General features: G+C 41.2%; 1 protein-coding gene across 9 annotated transcripts in view; it reads left to right on the top strand.

The window, feature by feature from the left end:
• frmd4ba (FERM domain containing 4Ba) overlaps window positions 1–26,631 on the top strand; it is a 47,360-nt gene that overhangs the window by 3,640 nt on the left and 17,089 nt on the right. For 4 of the 9 annotated variants that reach the window (XR_004101607.2, XR_004101608.2, XR_004101609.2 and 1 more), the window contains exons 1-7: window positions 15,393–15,658; window positions 19,841–19,906; window positions 20,202–20,296; window positions 20,898–20,990; window positions 21,308–21,392; window positions 22,635–22,691; window positions 23,122–23,144. Coding sequence is in view for 6 of the 9 variants with exons in the window: in XM_031279955.2 (XP_031135815.1) it covers window positions 15,497–15,658; window positions 19,841–19,906; window positions 20,202–20,296; window positions 20,898–20,990; window positions 21,308–21,392; window positions 22,635–22,691; window positions 23,122–23,144 (581 nt within the window). In the remaining 3 variants the exon portion in view is untranslated. Of the gene's footprint in view, window positions 1–15,388; window positions 15,659–19,840; window positions 19,907–20,201; window positions 20,297–20,897; window positions 20,991–21,307; window positions 21,393–22,634; window positions 22,692–23,121; window positions 23,145–26,631 lie in introns of those variants that run through there. The other 5 variants (XM_031279937.2, XM_031279932.2, XM_036002664.1 and 2 more) reach the window with 4 other exon arrangements.

Below are 26,631 nucleotides of genomic sequence, written 5' to 3'. Positions count from 1 at the left end.
TCAGATGGTTGCTAAATCCTCTGGGAGCTGGTTTCCATATCATTCAGATGAAAGAGACTGCATTAAAACCAGCTCCAATCTGTTTAAGGACAGACACTTGCCAGTTTGTTGACACATTCCCCTCAAAATGCAGCGCTCAAACCTACCTCCTTATGAATTATTTAAAGAATGGATACAAGGATGGATTTATAGGTCACCCGTGTGTATCAGTGGCTATTGACCCGAGAACTTCAGAGTAAAAGCCCCCTGTCCCAGGGGAATGTTAGAGGGAAATTAATCACAATTCCAACAGTGCATGCTTTATGCCAGTACAACAACTTATACAAATTAGGTGAAACAGTAGTTTGGTTATACATCATCATTTACCCATCACGATGACAACTGTTTTAATGAAAAAACTGGGCAGAAAGCAAATAGTAAACTTTGATTTATGCTTCACTCTTCAATAGAAATTTTTATTTGTGAATTCTGACCAAGATTTGATAGCTACATAATATGATTCTATGTATTTGATTCAAGTGAACATCCTCAAACACATTGCGAGATGAATCAAAGCCAAGAAGTCATATCACAAATTTCAAATACAGCTGCCAAGAATAACCCTTGAGTCTTCCAAATGGTTTTAGATGATAACTATACATTGAAACTTATTTTAATTTAAAAACAAGGGGCGACCTCTAGCTCACCCAGTAAGAGCGTGCACCCCATGTAGGCTGAGGCCTTTGCAGCCTTTGCAGCGGCCGCGGTTCGAATCCGACCTGTGGCCCTTTGCTGCGTGTTATCCCCCATCTCTCTCCCAACTTTCCTGTCCATCCACTGTCACTCTGAAACAAAGGGGAAAAAGCCCCAAAAAATAATCTTTACTTTGAAAACAATATTTTAAACTGAAGATGGTAAAGTCATTATTCCTAAAGGACACTTGAAGGATCCTGCCTTTAAGCCTGTGCAATGCATCGGCCTGTGTGACATCTCAATCCAGAGCCAAATTAAAACCAGAATGTCTGGGTTCTGTTCCAGAAGAATTCCTCAGTCAAACTTTTTTTTTTAAACAATGTAATATTATTATTTATTTGATATTTCTGTTTTTACAGAGCAGAGATTACAATGAAAAAGTTAGCAAGAACTTGAAGAAAGTTATCAAAGATATAACCATGTCTCCTTGAAGTTATTTGAAGAACTATATTTCTTTTACAACAAAATGAAACATAATGCAGACTGAATTGTGTTCTATTAATATAATGAGGAAATGTTAATTACAGGAAAGTCGCCAAATGTTGATACTGAATGTATCAGTAAAATGTTCACTGACTGATTATCAGATTTTTATTCAGAGCTGCTGTTGTGTCCCTCCTGATGATCACTGTCTAGATTTCTAATTCAGTAATCTAAATATGGTGCACTGCTGCACGGGAGGGGGGCAGGTGAGATATAGATCCCAGCAGGGGAGCACCTGCTTCCTGGCAGGTTCATCCACAACCTCAGGCAGTGGAGGCAGCCTTGAACCACCCAACAGATCTCTGCAGCGCTACACTCCGGAGCAGAATATCTCTCGTTTTGTTTGTGTTCCCCTCCTCCACCTCCTCATGTGTCTCTCAGACTGGGATGTAATTGCTGTGAGGCTGTGAAAATGAAAAACCCAACAAAGCAAAGCCCTTTACCACCTTTTTCACTGTCTGTGCTGCTGTTGCCTTGTGAGGCCTGTGAGGTTTTGGATGGACGAGGGAGGAGGAGGAGGGGTCTTCCCTGTAATTATGCTGCTTGTGTGCCTCTCTTCATCCATCTATCCATCCATCTCTCTCTTGTGATCACTCCATTCCTTCCTATTTTCACACACACACACACCCACACACCCACCCACACACACACACACACACACACACACACACACACACACACACACACGCACACACACGCACACACACGCACACACACGCGCACACACACACACACACACACACACACACACACACACACACACCAGGAGAGCTGTGTGGTGGTGATGTTGAGGGGATGTTTGAAAGCCTGAATGGTAATGACCGACCAGAATGAGCCTCCCTAGTTAAAGGAGGAGGGGGTGGACTGAAAGGGCCTGAGCTGCTATTATTACCCTCTCAGGCACAAACAGAGAGGTACATGGTGTTAAGTCTGGAAAAAAAATCAGGCAGACGTACCCCTCAGCCTCGGATCCACAGCGATCGATAGTCCTCAACGCTGTTTCACATGTTTAGTGCCAGAAGGTATTGAGGCATAAGGAGAAACACTTCTGTGAATATGTGATGCTCTGAGTCCCACAACCCCCCCACAAAGTAATTTCCTTGTAACCTTACATGGAAACGTTAGTCACTGTTAAACGTGCAGTATACTCGCCGCAGCCGACCTGTCGTGTGCAAATGTGACGTCACGGGAGCGCCGTAACTGTTTATACTCGCGCGCGGTGGCCGCGACACTAGATGCAGTCTTCTCCTGAAAGGGTGTCGCTAATGAGCAAAGGCTACCGACTTTTGCTATTTCTACGGACTAGAAGAAGAAGAAAAAGGGGAAACAACGGCAGAACTGGCAGCAGCATTGACGTCAATGTTTCGACTTGATTCGATAACCTACTTCGTCGGATCAAGCCTTTCATTCACCATAAAGAACTCATCTTAAAGCAGCCATATTATGCTCATTTTCAGGTTCATGATTGTATATAAGGTTGTACCAGAATAGGTTTACATGGTTTAATTTTCAAAAAACACCATATTTTTGTTGTACTGCAGTGCTCTCTCTCACTGCTGCAGCTCCTCTTTTCAGCTGGTCTCTGTTTTAGCTACAGAGTGAGACCTCTTTTCTTCTTCTTCTTCTGTACTATCTTTGATAGCACTTGCACATGCCCAGTAGCTCAGATGTAGATCATGTCAGCTAGCTAGCTCCATAGACAGTAAAAGAAAGGCTGTTTTTACAACTTTGGTCAGTTACAAGGCAGGATTAGCTGGGAGACTTCTAAATGAGGGCGCACATGTAAGTAGTTCTTTTGTAGATTATGGTGAACTTGTGTGTGTTGTAGCAGTGCTTTGCTATTGAGAACGAGGTAGCATGCTAGCGTTAGCATGCTAGCGTTAGCATGCTAGCGTTAGCATTAGCGCTACGAGCTAATGGTTGCGGTTAGCCTGCTCGTTTCGGCTTGTGACATCACAAGCCGTGCAGATTTTGACCAGCTCACCCAGAGACTGAAGGCAGGACACATTCAGAAACTGTATCTCACTCTAAACAGCATGGATGGATTCTTTTCAAAGTTTGTATGTGTGTGGAAGCACCAGAGACACAACATAACACCCCAAATCCCAGAAAAAGTGATTTTTTCATAATATGGGCACTTTAACCCAGTAAGTTTACAAGAGAGACTTACAGTCACTGTGAGAGCCCTGGCATCCAGTTGTCCTCTAACTCGTCCATGCTTCCTGTTTTGGCTTTGTCGTGCGCCACTGAAAAAAATAGAGTGGTGCACGACCTCTGGTCACGCACTTAAAATCCTGGCGTGCGAGCGAGATCTACGTCATTTTTACGTCACATTGGCCAGATCGGCTGCGGCGACTGTAAAAAGGCCCTTATGCACCTTATAAAATAAATAAAACTGTGAAGTAAGAAGACATCTGTGTTGCACCGGCAATTCTTTTGAAATGGAGGATGTATAGGTGCTCACCCGCTAGAGCTTAACATTCATCATTAATGGAGTGTTATGTGAGCCTCCTTCGTTAATAGGTTAATAATACTGGAAACCAACACCCCCAACTAGACTGACTCTCTCACATAGAAAAACACTAGATCCCAGACACCGCTCACCCTCCAACTCATATCCCCTGCAGTTTAGAAAGAAAGAAATCCTCCAGCTGCAGTCACCTTCACCACTGTAGCTTGGGATGAGGAGGAGAAGCAGGGAGGGGAGGGAAGTCATTATCACCTGCCCTGTGGACCGAAACCGAGCACCCTGCTGGTCCACGCAGAGAGGCCACTCTGAGCTCTGTGACAGGGCCAGAGGCTTGTGGGGAAAGGCTGCTTTGTACTAGTCACAAGGAGGAAAGATGTAGGTGTGTAACGATACAATGACGAGAAAACATATCAGAGAAAGACTTGTAATTCAATAGAAAAAAACACTGTCTTTGATGTCCTTTTGAAATATATGGGTAACCTATATGAGTTTGTATACCCTTTCACCTACTGTACTGTACTCTATTGTAACAGCTGCACCTCCGCCTCATAGAGCTAGATTGGTCACATTTACAGAAGCGTGCCCTCTCAACACAACAGCTCCACGTGTCTGTCAGCAACATAAGCCTCTCTGGTCATAGTCAATGTGCAGAAATGAATGATGTCTGGACAGTGCTTGGTGATAATGTGGACTGGACTCTGATAGAAAGCTGATACGGAGGTGGTTTGCAGGGCACAGTTGTAACAGGTGTTAAGCACAGTGGGAGGAAAGATTATACTGTATCCCCAGGGGAAGGCAGTGGTTGGTTAGGCTGGAGAAAATGAATGGTGGTGTTAGCATATGTGTAGATACATTTACTTATGTCTTCTAATCCAGAATAGGTTTGAGCCGTTTACCTGACAGTAGTGCTGAAACGATTAGTTATTTCATTGATGAGCCAATCGCCTGAAAGTGCATCGAATTTTGATTAATCATTTATCTCCCTTTTTCAGTCAGAATGCCAAACATTTCTTTTCCGGCTTTCAAATATAAGGTTTTGCTGCTTTTCTCAGTTTTATATCACATTACATTTTTTTTAAATAGATTTGGTGTTTGGACTATTGGTTTAGATTAGTCGCAGCCCTACTTGACAGACTGGATAAATGGTTACATGTGTGAAAAGAATGATTTCCAATTCACCTTTTTCATATTTCTTACATATCATAGGTGTTAAATAGATTCACTTTAAAGTGATGGTTTAATGATTTAGAGGTATTTAGGGTAATGCAGGAATCTTTCATAGGTATTCCAGTTGCTTTGCAAAAATGTTTGATGAAACTATGAAATCAGTTGAAGCGGTTAGGCCTTTTTTTTTGAAATATTGAAAATCAACAAGACATGTTTTCCATCTGCAGTGTAGCAGCTGTGCAGCAGAATATGTGCTGGAGTAGTAACAGTAACATTTGTGAATTAGACCTTCTAGCAGCAGTAAAGCTTGGAACAGATGCCCTGTTTTGAGACTCCTTCTACTACAAGCTCTTATAAATCCCCGTTTGACTCCTAGTGAACTCCCTCTCCCTTCAAATAATGGCACCTCTTGAAATCACTCTGACAGAGCTGGAATCTTTGAGAGCTTTCAGCCCACCAAGAGCTTTTGTGTTCATACAGCAGGACAAAAATAGAGGTTTTCTGCCATACCTTTTTTGTGTTTTCTACAATATTGACATGACAGTGGCTAAGGACAAGGGGCTTTTACACTTTTGTTTTACAGTTTTTGCCTTAAAGTTATGTCTACTCTTGCCACACATGTTCTGCAGTGTGTCTATACAGCACATTGTAGAGTGCAGGTTTCAACATACAATATCTGGATCAGTTGGGATTTCTCAGATGAGTGTTGTCTGGCCAGATAATGTAACTGATCTGATTATCAAGTTAGTAAATTGGATTGAGAGTATTAAGCCAAAGGGTATCATTATCATCATCTAAATGCAGATATCTTGCAGTGGTAAAATGGATTTAGACATTTCAGTGTGTCTACACAGTATGCAAATGTATTGGTTAAATTGAAGGGAGTTATAACTTTTCCAGGGGGTTTTAGTGTTCATGACTCAAGTGTTAAGAGTTTATGGTATCAGATTAAACCAATCAGTCAATCAGGACAGAGGCTTAGCAGTGCGTGTCCATGGCACTGTGTACATTAAAATAGCCCTGAACTTGTTTTTTGGTGTTTATATGCCGGTGTCCATATTTCCGTCTTAAACTTTGACCCTCTCACTGTTTTCACTTCATCAAATCTGATTGGAACATTTTGGTCACCATAAAATGTTGATGTCTCCCTTCAGCCAATTGAAAATCTAACTCGAGGCTTCAAAACGCTAGTCCACAAACCAATGGGTGACGCCACTGCTGTTACATCCTTTATTTTTACAATCTATGATTTTAATATAATTTGTGATGCCTTGACTTTTCATCTAGCGACATCATTGGGTCGGTGAGCCTTCAGTTCATGAACAAATACTTACATTCAGTCTCAGCTGGACTTTGTTTTTATCGCTAGGCAGCAAATGTTAACATGCTAATACACTATACTGAAATAGTGAACATAACATATAATATACCTGCTAAACATCAGCTAAACATTGTCATTGTGAGCATGTTAGCATGCCGATGTTAACATTTAGCTCAAAGCATGGCTGTGCTTAAAGCTTTAGTTATACTGGCGCGCAACACAGTGGCGCAGGCCTTCGTACATGGTGCGCGCACGTTTTTCCGAATCCTACTATGGCCACACCCTACGAAGCAGCTCGATAGTTTGGGGTTAGGCATTGACCTCGAGTGGTTAAGGTTAGGATGGCCGATTGGTCAGGGGATAGGACCTGTACAAATCGGGTTACGTTATCTTGCGTAAGCATGGACGCCTGGCCAATAGTAGTGTGTGAATGCTATTGAAGGGCTGGTCTTGGCGTGGCCATAGTAGGATTCGTAAAAAAAACGCTTTTCCGGCGCAAGGTGCACAAGCATAAAATGACGTCACCATGGCTGTCGTTTCCACCGCAAAGGTTCCACAAGTGGTGCGTGGTTGTGCACCTCTGAATTTTTGTAACTCGGCTTCGCTTTCAGTTCAACATCGTCGGCTGGGAAGACAGCATAAACATGTATAAACATCTGTATGATTCTTAATGTACAGACCACAGGGAGTCAAACAGCCCTAAATATGTGGTCAGAGAGAGACACCACACTGGGAAAAGAAGAAGCATTTTGCTGGACAGTGTGGAAAAACATGAAAGATCGGTCTCATGGAAGAAGTGTTCTTAACAGTCTTACAGGCAGACAGTAATTTCGATTTAGAGATAAACGTCGGTCTCAGTAGATATTACAGTTTTTTATTACAGATATTACATTATAATTACAGTAGATTAATGTCATGTTTGACGGTACGCTGGTGTTTATCATGAATGTGTTGACTACTGTTGCCAGGCAGCCTAATTTCTTTTACTTCTGCTCTATCTTCTTCTCTACTACTTCTTGCTCATTCACAGATTATTTAGTTTGCATGCCCCCTGGCATTTTGTAGAATACTGCAACGAACAATGCGTTGCTCATTAATGTCTCATAAATACGCATGCTCGTAGCACGCGTATTTATGAATCCTACTATGGCCACGCCAAGACCCACCACTCAATAGCATTCACACACTTCTATTGGCCAGGCGTAGGATTTGTAAATACGCCGCCGGGAACACCGCGGCTAACATAAACATAGCTTACAGTCTCACAGAGATGCTAGCATGGCTTTAGACATGCTTAGCCAAAAGTTGAGGTTCAGTTTTGGCTGTGTGGCTAACTGGTTAAACTAGCATATTAAGAAGCTCAATATGAACTGTGACCTGTTCCCAGTTCTCCACACACTCCCTTAGGCATCATTTACAATTATGGATGGAAATTAAACCGATTATGGTTTTAATTCACTAAACATTTTTCCAAGGGTTGTTATTCCTATGCTTTGAGTTATTTCCCAGCGTAGCTCTGAATGAAAACAGCTTTGTGTTGTTATTCACAGTGAAGAATAAGTGAACTATGATGGTTTATTGCATAACAGATTATTTATAAAAGTCATAAATCATAGACATGGCAATGCCTTTCAAATATCTCCTCATTTTCACACCTTAAGCTGTCTATCAATGTCTTTCATTTAGACACAATATCAGTTTAATATTCTTCAGATCCAAATCATTTTAAATTATTCTTTATTTTTTTTCTCCCTGCGATATTTTACCCCCTCGATCGCCTCAAGGCTCATTACAGCCCCTCACTGGTGGTGTCTCCTCCCCTCCCCCTCCTCTGCCTCATCTCTTGCTTTCTCTTTGTTTCATTTGGACGCCTGTGGAGATGTCCACAGTGGCCATTCATATTTTCCATCACTTGGCTATGATATTGAAAACTAATGACACAGGCTCTTTATGCTCCTTCTAAGAAATGTCTGGACAGACCTGAGCACCCACAGTCCCTCAAGGCAACATTTCTGTTGCAGCAGACAGTGTGGGGCTGCTGGCTGACACCCCGGCCTCTGCCCCTCACACGCTTCCCCCGCTCTGACCTCCTCCTCTTCCTAGCATCTGGTTTATACACACACACGGTTTGTCATGGCCTGTGCCCTCCAGTGAGGCCCTGAGCGTCGTCCCGTATAGCAAGAGGAGCTGGCCACAAATCCCCAGACGCAACCGACAAGCCTATAGGTGGATGGTGGCAGCCTGAAGCTGCCGGGCCCTTGCCTCTTTCCCTGCCTTCTTTTTTTTTTCTACCCCCTGCTTGGCCACACAAAGCCAGACTTGACTGTACTGCCTAAACACACAAAAAGCTTTTCTGTCTCGCCGTTCATTTGCCAAATGGAGATTTATCACATAGTGTTAATTGGCTGCAATTAAGATGTCTTGAGGTTTTTTTAAACAGATGCAGTGACAATTTCTGTCAAGATGCATAATGGCAATCTCTCACTTACTGGTACGTTTGTCAAAAAATTCAAAGACCTCAGGGTAGACACATTTTAAAATGTGTAGTTCCTTTTGTGTTGATTTAATGCTGTCAAAGCATGTGTCCAGGAGAGAATGAACAATAGCAAAAACAGACCAGCCATGATATTTTATTTTGTGGATACTCATGCATGAGGCTTGCAGTAGCAAAGCCCATTAGGTGGGACATGCTCTATACATGACCAGAGATGACCCTGTTTCATGTTTTATGTCCGTAATCTATTCATCTATGATGTATGACTACGAATCATCCTCCTATCGAGTTTCATGATTTCTGACAGCTGTGTCCACCTGCTCCATTTCTAACTACAAGTGACAGTCAGGAAGCTTGACAAGCGAGCAGGCAGGGTCCTGTAAGGCAAGCACATTATGACTTACAACAATCCTGCATGTGTGTGTTAAGGAGTGTGTCAGGCATACTGCACAGAATGTTTTCTATTCAGTGTGTCAGCTGCAGTCGCAGTATGTGGCATAGCTCGTCAGCTGTAGGCCTGTGTGGATGACAGCTGTTTCACTGCCCTGCTCAGGCTCTGTTATGATCACTTGGAGGCCTTCCCCTTTTAGACAATTAATCTACCACTTACTGTACATGGTAATTGCCATCCCATGTTGTAATGAGCCCAGGGACAGGGAACTGTGATGATCTTGGCAGCACGGCTGCCCCTGTCATGGCCTGCCTTGTATTCTCAACAGATTCAGGCCTATTAATACTGAACTTCTGGGACTGAAGAAAGCAGTGGGGCTAAATTGTAACAGCCTGCCTGTCTGAATTCCTATTAAACGTTCAATCCATGCAGGCATCACAAGTAAAGTGAGGCCCTTATATTAGGAGAAAGGGCATGACATTGGCATAAAGATAATAGGAAACCCCTCCAGACAGCATAATTTACCAAACCATTTCCAGCACTAAATGTATTTCCCCTTTTAGTCCCTGAGGGTTGTGTGAGACGCTCGATTTCCCCATCTGCTGGCTATAAAGGGGCATTGCAGCATGAACACTAAGTGTGTCAGCCACTGCTGCACTTCCACAACAATTGATTGTACTCCGCCTGACTTGGGGGGGGGGGGAATATATAACAGCTTGAAAAGAATGAGCCTTTAAGGGAGCACAGTCTTGTGTAGAGAAATGGAGTGACACTAGAGTGACTTCAGAGGGGGTGACGGACCGTGGTGTGAGATCATGGTGTTTACAGCCGTGGTGCCAGGCTGGAGACAGGGAGAGGTGGGAGACAGCAGCCATGTATCCTGAGTTACATAGGCAATGGACACTGCCTGTGAAAAGCAAATTACTCAGAAGAGCACTTTATCCCCAAAGTTGCTGACACATCTCATTCGTATTTTCAACAACTATTATTTATATAGCGCTTTACAGCAACCAGCAGGTATCCAAAGTGCTTTACATGAAGTAACAACAATAATACATAACGTACAGTAAAATCATAAGGAAGGAATAAAACATACAGTCAAATCAGAAAAAGAATACATAAAAGCAGGAAGAAAGGAACACTAATATGTATTAAAAGCCATTCTAAATGAATAAGTTTTGAGGTTAGATTTAAAACGAGCTACGTCTGTTATGGTGCGGATGTCAGGAGGTAACTTGTTCCAAAGTCTCGGGGCTGCAACTGAAAAAGCGCAATCACTCTACAGTTTGTACCTCCACCTCGGGACCTTTGTAACTAGTTGATTAGATGACCGCTATGACCCGTTGTTTTCGCGAAGGGTTAAAATCTTGGCCAGATACATCGGTGCCAGATTATAATGGCCTTGAAAACAAACATTAAAATCTTTAAATCGATTCTAAAAAGAACGGGGGCAATGTGTGCACGCCTGGAGGTATTCATTTAAAAGCGAGCAGCAGCATTTTGCACAAGTTAAAGGCAGGAAAGGGAATTTTGATTGTGGCCAACATAAAGTGCATTACAGTGATCCAGCCTTGAACTAACAAATATGTTATAGGCTCGTATCTTGTCTAATTTATTTAAAAAAAGAAAGAAATCAGAATGAAGCTGGCTCATATAGCCAACTCGACCGAGGGACAGACAGCCAAAGTTAGTGACTGGCTAGTGAACACAGTGAAAAATTCTTTTGCTAAAGACCCAGATACAGTATTTCCCCCAAGAGTTGGTAGAGAGACCAAACGCTTCGTGTCTTTCGGATGAGTAATAGGCAACTAACACTTTTTTTAATCTTTTGATGTATTGTGAGTATGAATGTAATGGATGTATGTATTCCAGCTGTTGTAATATTCATATGTAATAATAGAGACCCCAGGAAAAGTAGCTTTTGTTTAAGACAGACAGAAGCTAATGAGGATCTTATTCAACAAAGAAACAAACACATCCACCATGAACTAGGGTGATAATGAATCGGTTTATATATAATCAGTTTATATTATAAGTAGGGCTGTCAAAATAACGCGTTAATTTCGATTAATTAATCTGAGAAAAAAATAACACGTTAAAAAAAATAACACAGATTAATCCATTCCATATTGACGTTTGACCCCGAGCCGTTCTAGCCACCATTCAACTGTAAAATGAAGGAGGGAGACGAGAATGTGCTGCCTGGATCATTAACTGGAACATTTACTTGTAAAAATCTTCTTCCTGCCAACCCTGGCTACCGAAATCTGGTGCCACTGATATGTCTGCTCTTCTCTCTGATGCTCTGAAACAGACGGCAACACAAACACTGCTGCACGTGACGCTAGTTAACACTATACTCGACAGCAGCTAACGTTAGCCTACCGCTAGCTTGTAGCTGGATTAAAAACGGTTAAAATGCTGACAGCTAACGCTAAACGGTGTAAAGTTTGACTGTGTTTTACTGTAGAGGATTCAACACCGGGATGTAACAATCTGGAGCTGTCGTCGGAAAAACACAGACGGTGCGTTCAATGAAACTGGTAAACTACAGTCTCGTGGTGTATTTGAAGTTATTGTAAATGTCCTTTTCCCATCTGGTGGTTGTTTTTGTCGTTCAACAGCAATTTACTAGTGAAATAAGTTATTGTTATACATTATTATTAAATCATTTAATTTTGACCATATGGCCTTAGCAATAAACAAGCTGTTCTCACCAACTGTTGTTTAGTACCCTTTTTTTTTTTTTCTTTTTTTACTTTCTTAAAAAGGTTCGGCACCGTTAATTATGTATGCAATTAATTTTGATTAATTAATCACAGAGTATGTAATTAATTAGATTACATTTTTTAATCGATTGACAGCCCTAATTATAAGGTATATGTGATAATGATGCGTATATATTATTAGTAAAATGTGCTAAAGATAGTACTGAGACGTGGTCACTTATCAACAGACAAATTGAGGATCAGATAAGACTGCTTATTGTGCATCTCTCAGAGTTAGCACAGACAGTTAATTCCCACTTTCCTCTGGGATGTCCTGTCTGAGACAGATTGATTCTAGCTGAGGTCGTTGCCTCTTCCTACATTTTCACCTCACCGGACCCCATAGAGCGTGGAAATCAACTGGGATTATCTGCCGCCTGCAGGCATTTGGCATAAGTGTGTGTTTGTGTATGTGTGTGTGTTCACAAAAAAATGTGCGTGGCTCTAGGGACAATGCCTGCATGCCCTTACATTGAAATATAACCATTATTTGTATTTTTTTTATTTCACTACACTGCAAAGACTATATTTAACTCATTTAAAATATTTTGTAGCCTTATAGTTTTTAAATTTAATTGAATGGTAGTTGCATGTGTCTAAATTCAACTTTTCTTGATTCCATTAGAGTGATCCTATAAGTGGAATGTTGGCAGATATTTAAAGCATTTTTTTTCATGACTGCATGTGAGCTCAACTCAGAAATACTGTGCTGCCAGATGCATCAGAAACACTATATTTATTAACGTTATGTGGACCAGAACACATGGCGATCATGTGTAAGATCAACAGCGGCTTGTGCCTGCCATATGTTTGGCTGTCTCACCCACTTTCGCTTCAGGCAGCTGTGGCTTCGCACATCTGTCCGTGTTTATCATGGTTAGCTGGTTATGGTGCATCTATACCTTCAAAATGGGTCTCTGGTGATGACTCCTGCTCTCCAGAAATAGATCCATCCAGTGCTTGCAGTGGTGGATTACACTTCAATAGTATTTAATTTAAATCCTGTTAGGACATTTTTTACACTCCAAAGGATGTTTCCCTAGGATGGTAGAGTAACAACACATTTTCTGTGACAGTATTATTTCTGGTTTAACTCATTATTCCTATTTCTATTTGAATTTCTTCCAAACAGACTCCTGTATATGGTAAGAAGCTTGTATTTAAGATAAAGAGTATATCATTCACTGCCAATCACAGACAGCTTGGGACATGGCTACTATATAAAGACTATTGAGACTAGGAGATGGCTGTGATATAAAACTTAAAGGTGCTGTAGGTAGGATTGGGAAGATCCAGGACTTTTTGAAATTTGAACATCAACAACTTCTCAGTCCCTCCCCCCTTTCTGCTGAAGCCCAAAACGGTCTCCTAAGCCCCTCCCCCCACAAGGGAGAATGAATGTGTGTGCATGAGCAGTAATTGACACGCAGTTAGACACCCCCCCTGGCCCTGATTGGTGCATCTGAACAGGGAGCGGTGGATTTTTGAAAATCCCACTACAGGCACTACAGCCAGATTTTTTTTTAATGACCTGCTTCATGTAGTTCTACTGGAACATAGTGTCAGAAAGTTAGTTTTATAAGTCTTACCTACTGCATCTTTAACTTTACTGCAGAACAGACACCATACTGTCTGCTGCACTATATGTTTTTATTTTACTCTCCGTTCATTGCAGAATTGTAACGCTACCTCTCTCCCTTTTTGTCAACATTGTTGAGGAAGCGGTTGCCTTGTTTGAAATAACTTTATTGGAACTGTCACTGGTCAAACCGACTGGGGTTTCTGTGTTTACTCAGTGTGAGCTCCACATCATGGCCCGTCAATTGATCTGTACAGTGTGAGCATTAAAGTTGTACGTTCTGGCAGTGCAGAAAGGCCGATTAATAAGTGTAGTGTGAGTAAACAAGAGGTTGTTTGCGGCATTATTTCTTTGCCGAGTGCAGTTACTTCCTGGAGCTTCATCTAGTTGACTGGCAACCTCCCTGAAGACTCCAAGGAGACCCTTAAACATGATATATAATGTTAACTAGGCTTTAGAGGTACTGGTATGTGGATTTTTCTTTTTACCTTTGGACAGAACCAGGCTGTTTCCATCTGTTCTCAGTCCTTATGCTAAACTAAGCTAACTGTCTCTGGCTTCATATTCCCGTGTACAGACATGAGGGTGGCATCGATCTCATCATCTAACTCTTAGCAAGCAAAAAAGCGTATAAAATCCTGAACTATATCTAGATTACAGCACAGTACATGGAGGCGATTGTGCCTGCATGAATTTGAGAATTGCACATAATCCCATTTTTTTTCATTAAAGTCCAATGTCACAGCTGCCTGCCTGCATAGGCGTGGTAATTGATATGCTCATTTTCAACATGTGTGCTTCGGAGCGGATTTACAGTCACATGCATTACTGCATGCAATGAAGCAATTAGATGCATGACTGATCGTGACGGGCGATAAGCTTTTGTTTATTATTTGTTTGGGTGGGTGACTGAGCACATATGGAAAGTTCTGTAACTGGGAACTGACTAACTGTTTGCCAGTGTCTGAACAGCTCTACTGCCTCCTCAATAATAAACAATAAAACATAACTCATTTACTTTCATGGCCATGTTTTCAGGAATTATTATTTAAAAACAGTACCATTTTGACTGTTTATACTTCAACGTTCTTAGAAATTGTGGTCATAAATAAACCACAGGATATTGTTTCAGTTGAGAGCTATCCCATCTCTTCTTTTTTTTCTGCATTGCTTTTTTCTGACTTGTTTATCTGAGTGAAGTGTAGGGCTTGTGTGCAACATTTGCTTATTAATTGCAGCTGTAGAGAGGAAGACGTCTGGTTGAGAGTCTACATTCTTACATCAAAGCCTTTGTAAATGTTTTTCCCTTCAGTTTCACTTTTAGTTTTGCGCCGTCAGTTCTACCGGGATGGTAGAACTGACGGCGCAAAACTGCTGTTCCAAAACAGGACCACATATTGTTTTTCCTGCAGAATATAATGGGTGGAGATGTCTGGAGTCTCCTCAGGAAATTGCTCCCACATCCCAGACAAAGTGAGAGACCATTCCCACACCCGTTCTCAGACAATGAATTAGAAATGCATGCTACAATTAAACAATAAAATAAAAGATGAAGTCATACGCCTTAGCTGAGCAAAATTGAAATGGTATATTGTGGTGCAACTTCATTTTGTGATCTTTATTTCACAGAAGAGAAAAATCACAGACAAAACAAAACATTTTCACCATTATGTTACTGTGAGTTACAAAAGAAAGTGTTTATGGCTTTAGAGGTTGAGTGGCCAGCTGGAGTTGGTTTCTGTGTGCGTTGTGTTTGTATACAAGTGTTTATGTGGAGGGGAGATGGAGCCTCTGCAGCAGGGGCCTCATGGTTCTGTCCTGCCCTCCCCTGCACTCTATGAGGCAGTGTTTTGGACCGGGGCCCAGGACCAAGCCGGAGGCATGCTGGTCCGCTCCAGCCTCTCCAGAGCGCCGACTCTCACTGACATTACATCAGCTGGGGAGACATAGTAGACTGTGTGTATGCTAGCGTGTAGATGCTCCTTTCAGCTTGTTGCTCTGAAGCAAAACAAAGTGTGCTGCAGATCGTCTTTTCTCCTGGTTCATCAGTAGAGGCAGAAGCTGCCCGTCAGTGTGAAAAGGCAGCTAACCATGGCTGTGCGCATCATACATGGGATGGAAGACCTGGTGGCCTCGAGCAGCCAGCTCGTCTGGAGTCTGGCGCATCAGACCCTGAGGAGGTGGTACAATCGTGGGCTGATGCCATGCAGACGCTTCCTAGAAGCCTGGTTCAGGATTGGAAAATGCTACCAGGTATGACAGCTCCTTGAGCAATGGCAGCATAAATAAAATAAAAAATAATTAAAAAGAAAGAAGTTTAAATAAAGCAGGATTTATTGATTGCTTTATTGGCAGCATATGGGATTAATTATTGTGCCAGGTGGATTTCTTTGATTTTACCCATTTCATTTTGTATGGCTCCGATTACCTATAATCTCCCTTAACTTTCCTCAAAGTGATGTGAGTCAGTACTTTTTCCTCATCTGGCTCATTAGTGTATGCATGTGTTTATTTGTTTGAATGTGAAAAAACACAGGCTGCCTCTTGTTGAGTCACAAAGCCTGTTTTTTAACAAGGGTCTCTCCCTCAGCACATATGGCAGTCATTAGAAAGCAGCATGACCAGCCGTTTGAACTGGCTGATGAGGAGAGCTTTCAAAGTTGTCTTTGAAATGCATTGTTGCTGAAACACCTAAACACTGTCTGTGTGGTTAACAAATACTACTTGAATGCCCTTTGTAAACTTGAAAGTTTTCAGTATTTTCTTATTTGCTTTTCCCCAGCATACTGCCATGTTAAAATGTAATTTGTATACGATGGCACTTGGAACTGTTTTATAGTTGCTAATACATGAAGGTAATAAAAGCTAGAAAAATTGACGAGGTGACAAATAATATATAATATTCAGATCAGTGGAAGTAGTAAAATCCTAATGTAAAAAGTAAGTTGTAACTGTAGCTCCTGAATAAATGTAGTGGAGTAGAAAGTACATGTCCTTCCGAAATGTAGCAGAGTAGAAGTATAAAGTAGTATAAAATGCAGTGTGAGCCCAGCTCAGCCTGATCAGGTCAGCGTGGCTGGAGGTCATGTGAAGAGAACACCATCGGGGCCCGTAATGACAGAGCTTAAGGGGGATGACCTCCCTGACACAGTCGTGACCTTTTCTTTTTATCATCTGGGACCTCGCTCTGAAGCTCAGGCCCTCACTTCAGCAGGACTGAGGGCAGCCATCTCTGTCAGACTTTGAAAAAAATGGAAATTGTCTTTGAAATGTAGCGCTTTGCCAGTGCTACTTTGTTAATGCAATTGTGAATATTAGATCCATATCAAAGGACACACAAAATCCTCATATTGAGTGTTTTAAGGATTCATTTAATGTTTTAGGAATTCTTAGAAACGTGGTTGAGCTTTAAGGACAAAAGACTTGGATTTTGGAGTAAAATGCACATATTTTGAAGGTGAATCTAAAATTCAATGGCTGGCTGTGAGCTTGAAATCAGACTGTTAACTAAAGGCCTTTGTCCATTTATGTTTTGATGTCACTGCCCTGCAACAATGCAGCATTGATAGATGGGCAAGGATTGTGCCCTGGACAGCCACAACAACTCATGAAGGGGTTACTTTAGTGATTAATCCCAGAGTAAACTATGGAACACATGTAATACTGTAACTGCCACAATTATTTTCCCTATCAAGACAAATCAAATAAAGGTGTGGTTTTTCAGCTCGATGGTATTTTAAACCCCCACCGTTGACTTCAAGGCACCGCTGCGACCGTCGACTTCAAGGCACCTAACCCTAACCCAAGTGCCTTCCATGCAGCGCTGCCTGGAAGACGACATTGGGGGCTTAAAACACCAAACACCGGTTTTTATTGAGGTTAATAGTAGTTTTTTTTGTTGTTTTTTTTCTCTTCTTTTGTCAGTGAGAAAGATTCTTGGCTCTTCTGGACCACTGAGATATGGAGCTTAACAGTCCCGCTGTGCAGACAGTATGCAGTGGGTATGGTGTTGAAATATGGGACTTCAGGCCAAAAGTTATTAGCAAGTTACCGTGACTACAAATGAAACCCTTTGTTGAGATGTTTAGCTATACTCCCAGAACCGTAAATCTCACTGAGGTTTAGGGCATTGAAAAACAACAAAGTGGAAAAAATAGCTTGTGCAGTATGAAAGTGAAATGACAGATCTGTTGTGGTGCAGAGAACAATATGTCCTAGTAGAGTGAAGTTTAACACCAGAAGGCGTCTTCCCGCCCTGCGGTCACGCTGGACGATAACATGACCCTTACTTTCCAACACAGAAGCCAAGCAGTTGGATGCCACATGTGTTTTTTTTTTTTTTTTTTTTTTACAGAAGTCACACACAAAAAAAAGCATCCTGGACACATTCCTTGGCAGCAAACAGCATCCACTCAACAGGGACACAAGTCATTTAGTTAGGCTACTGCTGCTTTAACATTCACAGAATGATGGAATAGTATTGCATCTTTTTCATAGCATGAGCAAGACCCTTTTTCTCACTCTGTACTAATCTCCCAACCTCTAAAAAGCACATTAAAGCTGCTATGTGTAGAATTGTAATATGATAATGCATCTTTCCAAATATTCTGACGGAATAAGTATTTGTTACTTTTAAAAATCAAACAGTCCTGGTGGAAATTGGTGCTTTTAGCCCACTCAAGGGTACTGGCATGCATTGCTGTTTGCCACTGTCTTCTTTTTGATACTGCCACTGGAGGGTGCCAACGTCAGGAATTTAAAAATTCATAGAGTGGCTTTAATTATGTGGATTTATTCTGTTAGACCTGGTCAACCAGACCTTGCCTTTATCCATGTGGTGAGTTGATGGACCATAACCAGTTATGTGGTATTAAACATTAAGATTAAGATTTAACAGTAAGATGTAAGTACCTCAAACCTGTGATATTATGACTGTTGAGAGAATAAATAACACAAATAAAAAATTTAATTCATAAGCAACTAGAAGAACACTCGGAGAGCGCAGACCTCTGCCAAGGCATGCCCTATCTCACAATGTTAATGCAGTGTGAATTCTCCCAGTTGGGAACTCATTTTTTTCGATTATTATGACACCACATGAATGCAGCACAAACTCCCCATCTCACAATGTTAACGAAAGTGAGAACTAATTTGTGTATTCACTCAGTGATTTGGATCCGCTCCAAAATGTAATGGGTTCTTCCTTGACCCATGCTACACCCTTCGGGCCAGCAGTTTTTCCGTAACCCTGCTGACAGACAAACAAATCAGCAAACAAACGGACAAGCCGAACCGAAAAACATAACCCTCAAAACAAAACGCACCTTTGCTCGAAACGACACACTCAAGTTACAGCCTTACTTGGTCTGATATGACCAGTAGTTTATGGTGGCTACAGTTAGCAAACTTTAAGTCAGTTTGATGGTTTGTGGTAGCTTTAGAGTGGTGTCAATCTTCTCATCTGCCTCTTGGTAAGAAAGCAAATAAGAGTATGAACTATTCCTAAGAATGCTTTCGTACTGAAATTAATTTAAGTGAACAACTCCTGCAAATATAAAGGTGGGTAAAGTGGGTTTTTCCTGTTTTCCAACTATTGTGAATTAATTAGGATTGAAATTGCATTTCATCAACAGCACTCCAACGGATAATATAAACACCATGGCATCAGAATTTGTACAAAGAATTTTAAAATATCAGAATACGAGCCTGAATGTTGGCAACAGCTTAACACACTGAAACATGACCTAACTAATATTCATCACCACACGGTAATATTTCTACCTTGTCCTGCATTGAAAGGCAGTTATGCTGACTGCAACGGAATGAATCCTAAAGCCATTCATCTTAAACAATACAGCGGGAATTCAATTAAACTGCACCAGGACTTCATTGTCTTCCGGTTGTGTTTCTAATAGGCAGACGAAAACGTGGGATGTTGACATTTCAGTGATTTCATTAGACCAGTGTTGTTGCAGAGGAAGGATATGTGGATGGAAAGACAATAGCATGTGTGGAGCCTTAATGGCAAAAGAAACTCAGAGTCTTTGTTTATAATTCATGGTGCACCTATAAAGAGCTGATTCATGGCTGAAATATCACTGCGCCTTTTCTTTTCTTTTTTTTTCTTTTTTACACTTTATACAAATAAAGATGATGATCTTGCAATGACTTTGATGTTTTGGAGCGTGGGACCCATATGGACAGTTGCCTGGTGGCTCCTCTTACCTATTCATTCAGCACAAAGACAAACATGATATTGAGGTGAGTCACCGTTCAACTCCAGAAAGAAAAGCAGCCTTTTTATCCCCTGGGTAAAATAGTGGAAGCACAGCTTTGAGTGGAGAGGTACAGGTGGAGGTGGAGACAGTTTGCTTTTGCAGCGGCTGTGTTGTTTTGCAGGAATTGTCACGTTTCATGTTATCTGTCCTCCTCTAGATGACAGAGGGCCGTCTGTGTCAGGTTCACCTCCTTGATGGCAGGAAGCTGGAGTTGCTGGTTCAGGTAGATGACACAATATTATGTTGATCTACTGAAATTGTGTTGGATTTAATGATGTGTCATTAACTGTAAAGAAGTCTTAATCTTACTTCCCATGGCTCTTATTTTGCTTTCATTTCATGTCAAATTGATCGTGTGTGTGTGTGTGTGTGTGTGTGTGTGTGTGTTAAATTTGCCAGTGTACACTTGTTTTCCTCCTTCTGTTGTTTTATATTGTGTTTCACAGTGTCTAGCACATGAAGTTTGAGTTAGCAAATGATCTAAACTGAACTCTTGTGTTTTGATCTAAACTTTCCAGCCCAAGCTGTTGTCCCGTGAGCTGTTAGATTTAGTGGCCTCACATTTTAACCTGAAGGAAAAAGAATACTTTGGGTTGTCTTACATAGATGACACGTGAGTACCTTTCTGAATATAACAGGCATTTTTAAGATGTGTGTGTGTGTGTGTGTGTGTGTGTGTGTGTGTGTGTGTGTGTGTGTGTGTGTGTGTGTGTGTGTGTGTGTGCTTGTTTTACTATATTCGTGGGGTCCAAAAACCGGGGAATACAGTATACTTGTGGGGTCTGCACAGCCTTGTGGGGCCCAAAATGCTGGACCCCAGAAGGTTAAAGGGCTGTTTGAGGGTTAAGACTTGGTTTTAGGGTTAGGGTTAGAATTAGGTTATTGTTAGGGTTAGGGTAAGGGTTAAGGTTAGGCATTTAGTTGTGATGGTTAAGGTTAGGGTAAGGGGCTAGGGAATGCATTATGCCAATGACAGGTCCCCACAAAGATAGTGAAACAAGCATATATGTGTGTGTGTGTGTGTGTGTGTGTGTGTGTGTGTGTGTGTGTGTGTGTGTGTGTGTTTGATTTTATTACATTTTCTTTTAATCTAACGGACTGGTTGATTTAGAACACAGTCTTAGTCACAGAAGCTTTAAGAGAGAATAAAAAAGAAGAGAGAAAAATTACAAGCAGTATTCCAACACATGGTTTGTTCTTCTATTCCTGATCAGTGGCCAGAATAACTGGCTCCACCTGGATCGTAAAGCCCTCGATCATGACTTCTCCAAGACTTCGGGGCCTTTGGAACTGAAGTTCCTGGTGAGGTGAGTGCTCTCACTGCAAAAGCTTGCCAAACGTGGAATACTGCCGTGCTTTATTAGATTTATCAATCTCAATGTTTTAAATATTAGACTGAGTTGTAAATAGTAATTGCAGCATGTTGGTATATGGGAGCTTCATGGCCTCCAAGGCTTGTACTGACCAACAGGTGGCAGTGATGGAGCACAGTTTACACAGTCTTGCTGTGTTATTTGCTAAACTATCTTGAACACACAATGAAGTGTGTAAATAATGCTGAGGCACTGGCAAAATGCATTGACATCTACTTGTTAACCTTGCTGACCCAAACAACTCTTGACAGGTTTTATATTGAGAAGATCACTTTTTTGAAAGACAACACAACAGTGGAGCTGTTCTTCCTGAACGCTAAATCTTTAGTGTCCAATGTAAGTGTTTTAAGTATTTATTCTCTAAAAACTTATATATTTATTTTTATAATCAAATTTGGCATGCCCTTTAGTTCCAGAACATTGAACACAATAGTTGATTGCCTTATGAAAAGATGTCTAATCCAACTGATCTGCATCATTCTTAATTTACCATAGACTCATAAGAAAAAGATTTCAATCAGCTGAGGGTTATAAATTGCACACATAGACTGTATACAGGTTGCACTGGTTGGTTATATGTCTTGCACACGACTGTTGATTGTCCATTATTTCCTAAAACTTAAAGTCCTTTATTTTCATGACTTCATACTTTCCTCTTTATACTGAAAAGTTGAGCATACATACAATTTACAATATTTGATTCATAGCAATGATAGCATGCTATTGAGGAAAGTCTCCGTAATCTCACACTGCTACTGAGATCTCAAACGGTTATTCAGATGCTGCCTTCAAGTGCTGTTGGAAACTTTGAGCAATGTTATTGATTCACTGTTATTGTTAAATGCAATTGTTAAGCATTCCATTCAAACACTGGGGTTTGGATTTTGTGGTTTGCACGCAATGATTTAAAATTGATTATGTAGCTTTCAAAAAAATTATAATAGAGTGCAAAAAGCTAAATTTATGTATCTACATGAGAGTTGTAGCTGGACCAGTCATTCCAAGTTATTCCTGTACACAATTTGATAACATAGGCCAAATTGAAAACATACTATTCGTGTCGATCTATTAATGCATATTAATAAATCTGACTGTATTAATTCATATATTACAATCAGGTGCGTAAAGTTTGGTTGTTTTTTGAACCCGTACGAGGAGCAAGTGAATGCAGCATGTGATCAAACGTTGCCGTGCAGTTTTTTTTCGCGGGGAGAGCTGACTGGTCACCATGGGAGACGGAGACTGTTGAACCTGCTTTCGGACCGTACCACTTTACCGAGGGGGCTGTAGTTTCAGGCAAGACCTTCAACTAGCCTTTCTATGCGCCAGTGTGTGTTTTCGTGTATAGAAAATGTCATGCTAACTCAGGTGCTAAAAAACAGTAGTGAACACACTTCACGGAGAGTTAAAAACACCGTATTGTCTCTGCGGCAGTGGTTCAGTCGGTAACTGTGGAACCGAGGTACGGGACGGTCTGGAAGATTTGCTCTCAAGTCAAGTGTCTCGGACAGGCTGCAGTTTTGTGTGCATGTTTTTCTAAAAAAAAAGACCCCGTTAATTTTACCAATTTTACAACAGGAGACCATCGAAGTGGAGAGTGAAAATGTTTTCAAGTTAGCCGCATTCGCATTGCAGGTAAGAAAGAGTTTGTCGCAGGCTTTAATAGACTGAAATGTTGTCACTATGTCCAAAGTAAGCTAAATGAAGACGGCGCTCACGGGTGCAAAAAAAAAAAACCCATTTGAAAACGGTTGTCTCTTGAGGATGCTTCGGTCGGAGCTTTTGTTAAAGACACTGGACCTTTAATATTAATACTGGCCTCTTAAACATGCTTGTGCTTCGAGAGGCAGTGTTAACTTGAGTTATTGAATCAAATTAAACGTGTTAATGTTTTTTCGTGCAACGTTAACGTTACCTTTGTTGCCAATTAGCCAGGTAACGTTAGCTAACATTAGCATAACGTTAGTTAACGTTAAGAGTTTACTGGGCAATTATCTAGTAACGTAACGTTAAGTGTTGCATTTTCTTATATACTTTTACTAACTGCATTATTTTCCCTTTTAAGGAGGCCAAAGGAGAATACACCAGGTAAGAACGTATCCAAACTAACACGTAAAACCACTTAATGAGATAAATGTAGAAAAGTGGTAACGTTAACTTAATGTTAACCACAAGGTTTTTGTCACAACAAGTTGTCTTGTCATTTAAAACATGTTTTTGGTTTTGAGTAAGCAATTCAGGATAAATTCGCTGGGAAAAAAAGTAGTATCAATGAACAGTTCAAGTAGCTATATGTTCTGATGCTATGTTACATAGCATATGTTACATGTAACGTTACTAACATTTAGATATATTTTGCTGTATTGGTATACACGGACATCCATAAACCATTTCGTGAACTTGTGCAGTTGAATGCAAACTCTGCACAATTTAGTGTTTGTTTCTGTACTCTGACAAGGAAGCAGGGTCTTGCTTGTCAACTTGTTTGGTCAGTGCTCAGTGTACAGATTATGACTGTGTATGTTACAGTTAATGTTCAACTTAAAACTCAGATTTTATTTCATGCTGTACTTCCCTCAGTTAATAATTCCCTTGATTTGTTGTAACATTGAACTGAACCCCTGCCGGCTTGCTGCCATCCACATGGTCCAAACATTGCCTTTGAATCGAACACTTTTGTTCTTCTGTCACACTGTTGCCTGTTAAGGCAGATGCATTGTGTTTACACTAACTTTAAACAATGCCCTACAAAGGCAGTTCTTTTCTCACATGTTGTGATTGCATCACCTCTTAATAAATGTCACATATCCTGACAAACACAACCTATGCAACACTTGTACAACTATGTGGACATTGTGTACACCATTTATTCGGTGACACTGGTGGAAGAGACTGTACAAAACCTCAATAATCTGTTCACTAGTTGAGATAATGTTTTCGTAGTGTGCTGTTCTTTCAAGAGGCTTGACCTGCCTCAAGAGTTGATAAGGAATGTTTTTTTTTTTTGCCAGCCATAGGACTGAAGGGCATTGGCTGTGATTAGTCAACACTGCTCTGTCTGATTGAGTGACTGAGCAGGTTGATGCAGCACAACCTGTGTTTTCCTAGTGTGTTGCCTCTAAAGGCCTCTCTGTCCATTATGTGAACACAAAGATTTGTGCTCTGTAAGGAATTGCGCGTGTATGGTTTGCATGGCGCTACATGCAATGCTGAAAATGCAGTTTGACCCCTTGTCAAACCATTGCCTTTGTTCTCTTGCAAAGAAAAAGAAAAGTTGGCTGCATCTGCTTGTGCTCATTAACAGCCCCATTATTTACAGGCATGATTGATCAGATAAATGTTTATTAATTGCAGGCAGCTTTAGTACAGATGTATACCTCATTGTTTTGATTTAACTTCACCCTGAAGTGTAGTGTGCAGTCTGAACTTTCAGCTCATGTGGGTGTGGGGATGGGCTGTACTTTTGTTCTGACTCTGAAAGCACAATAAAAAACAACCTGCCAACAAATCTGGTAGAATCAGCAAGGATTGGAGTGTGTCCAAATCAAGCTGTTTTTTCTTTTTAAATTTGCACAGATACTAGTCTACTTTCTCAATATGTCTATGGTTTCTAAATGTTGGGTTGTAAGACACCCAATAACACACAATACCGGTTTCTCAAACCTTTCTTACTTGAATGTAACACTGGCCCCAAAATCTGACACTATTATTGTAGTGATGCATCCCACCCTGTCCTGTGGCAATATTTCTAATTTCTGTCTGCAATGTCCTTTACGTCTTCGAAAGAAGAAAAGGCCTGGTAAATCCCCTCCATAAAGCATATAATATAAATGTGTCTTCTCTACACTGTATCAGCAAAGGGCCCTGGAGCAGTGAGATTAGCTGTGGAGGAGTTAGGGAGACCTCCTCCTACAGCCAGCTGTCTTAAGAGGGATGAGCTAGACCCACTGTACTTTGGTAGACAACTTGGCGTCAGGAGGACTCACTGCTATTGTGGTGGCGGGGCCAACCCCCTGCTGTGCATTGAATTAACGCACCATCAGTTTTCACATTGTACTTGTATCAGAATTCCCTTCACTATGTCAGTTTTGCACTGCATCTTGTACTGATTCACACCACCTGCAGATATAATAATCTATGCTGAACGCAACAAGTTACAACTCCTCTCTGGAGGTTGATGAAAGGGATTGTGGAAAACGTAGAAAATCACTGAATTGATTGACGTCTTTAATTATGCCTAACAGTTTAGGAGTAACCGAGCAGGGAGTTTTTCTTGTAATTGTAATCAACTTCAAAAGTGAGCTACAGACATTGTCTCTGCCACTATAAATGAACTGCTATAATTTGAAAATGGACTTTAACACAATGTCAGTTGTGTTCAAAGTTTACCCACATGAACTAATATAACACCCAGAGAGTTTTGGTCCTCCTCAGTTCTATTTGCAGGTGTAGCCTGTAGTTAGTGGTTCCTTCACAGCAACAGGCTCTTTCATTGTGCTCCCTCCACAGCCACCACGTCTCAGCCTCGTGGAATAGCTGACGCATGAGTATTATCTCTCCCCACGCTGGGTAGGCTGCGCTGGGCTGGGCTGCACCGGGTGTAGGAATTGCCTCCACGCTGCCGGCTGCGGGGAGATAACAGACGTGGTAATGAATTCCAGATTGCTGACAGGGCAGCGCGGCTGTGGAGTAGATCACCCTGACAACACCAGGCCCCAGCTCCCCATAAAATGTATGCCATCAAACACACAGCAAAGTGCCGTGGCAGCAAAACCCAGTCAACCTAGGATAGGTAGCTACAGACAAGTGATTCAAGTGCCTCTGCCCTTGCAGCAGCTCACTCTTGGTTTTGTTTAGTAAGCTGGTTCACATAACTGGATTATTATGGTTCTGTCCTACCATGTCAGCGGCTATTAAATTCCATTTCTCCTTAAAGAGGAAGACATAAATTGATGTTCAAGGTCAAATGGCCATTGGCCTGAAATTATCCAGTACTTATTTGTTATGTTGAGGTTGTTGTTATCGCTGGTACAATACTTGAGGATGTTCTAATGGTTTATGTCATGTACGGTCTGACCTACACATTCACCGACTGTTTCGTAAAAGCGTTGGGGCTCGTACAATACTCTTCAGCACAGGGAGAGGTTGCCAAGTGCTTGTGAATGGCTTTTGTTCTGGTCTTCAGTGGGCTGGCTCACCAAGCCAGAGCCCTTTTTTTGTGCAGCAGAAACTGAAGACCCAGTACTTCCTCCTACATGATGTTGGGAGTGACTCATAGTTCACTATCATAGACCGTGACATACACCACAATTTGTACAGATACCATGGCCAGTTTCTGTGTTTATTACTTGAAGCCACTGTTTTAACATTTTTGGCAGAGTTTGTGGATGAGACTAACTGTACCTGTTACATCTGTCTCGGTGTTACCATTGGCCGGTCTGTGAAGGTGAATCAATATAAAGTAGTTTGTCTACAGTACATAGAAAAACTCTGGAGTGCAGCCTCTCTGTTGAGAACCTGCATGAAATGGCTTTGATTTTTCTTTTTTTTCTTTTTTTTTTTTTAAGATTTTTTG

The sequence above is a fragment of the Sander lucioperca genome, chromosome 6 (assembly GCF_008315115.2).
Source record: "Sander lucioperca isolate FBNREF2018 chromosome 6, SLUC_FBN_1.2, whole genome shotgun sequence".
Taxonomy (NCBI): Eukaryota; Metazoa; Chordata; class Actinopteri; order Perciformes; family Percidae; genus Sander; species Sander lucioperca.
Note: the sequence above shows the minus strand (reverse complement) of the source record. Positions and strands in the feature narration are given on the sequence as shown.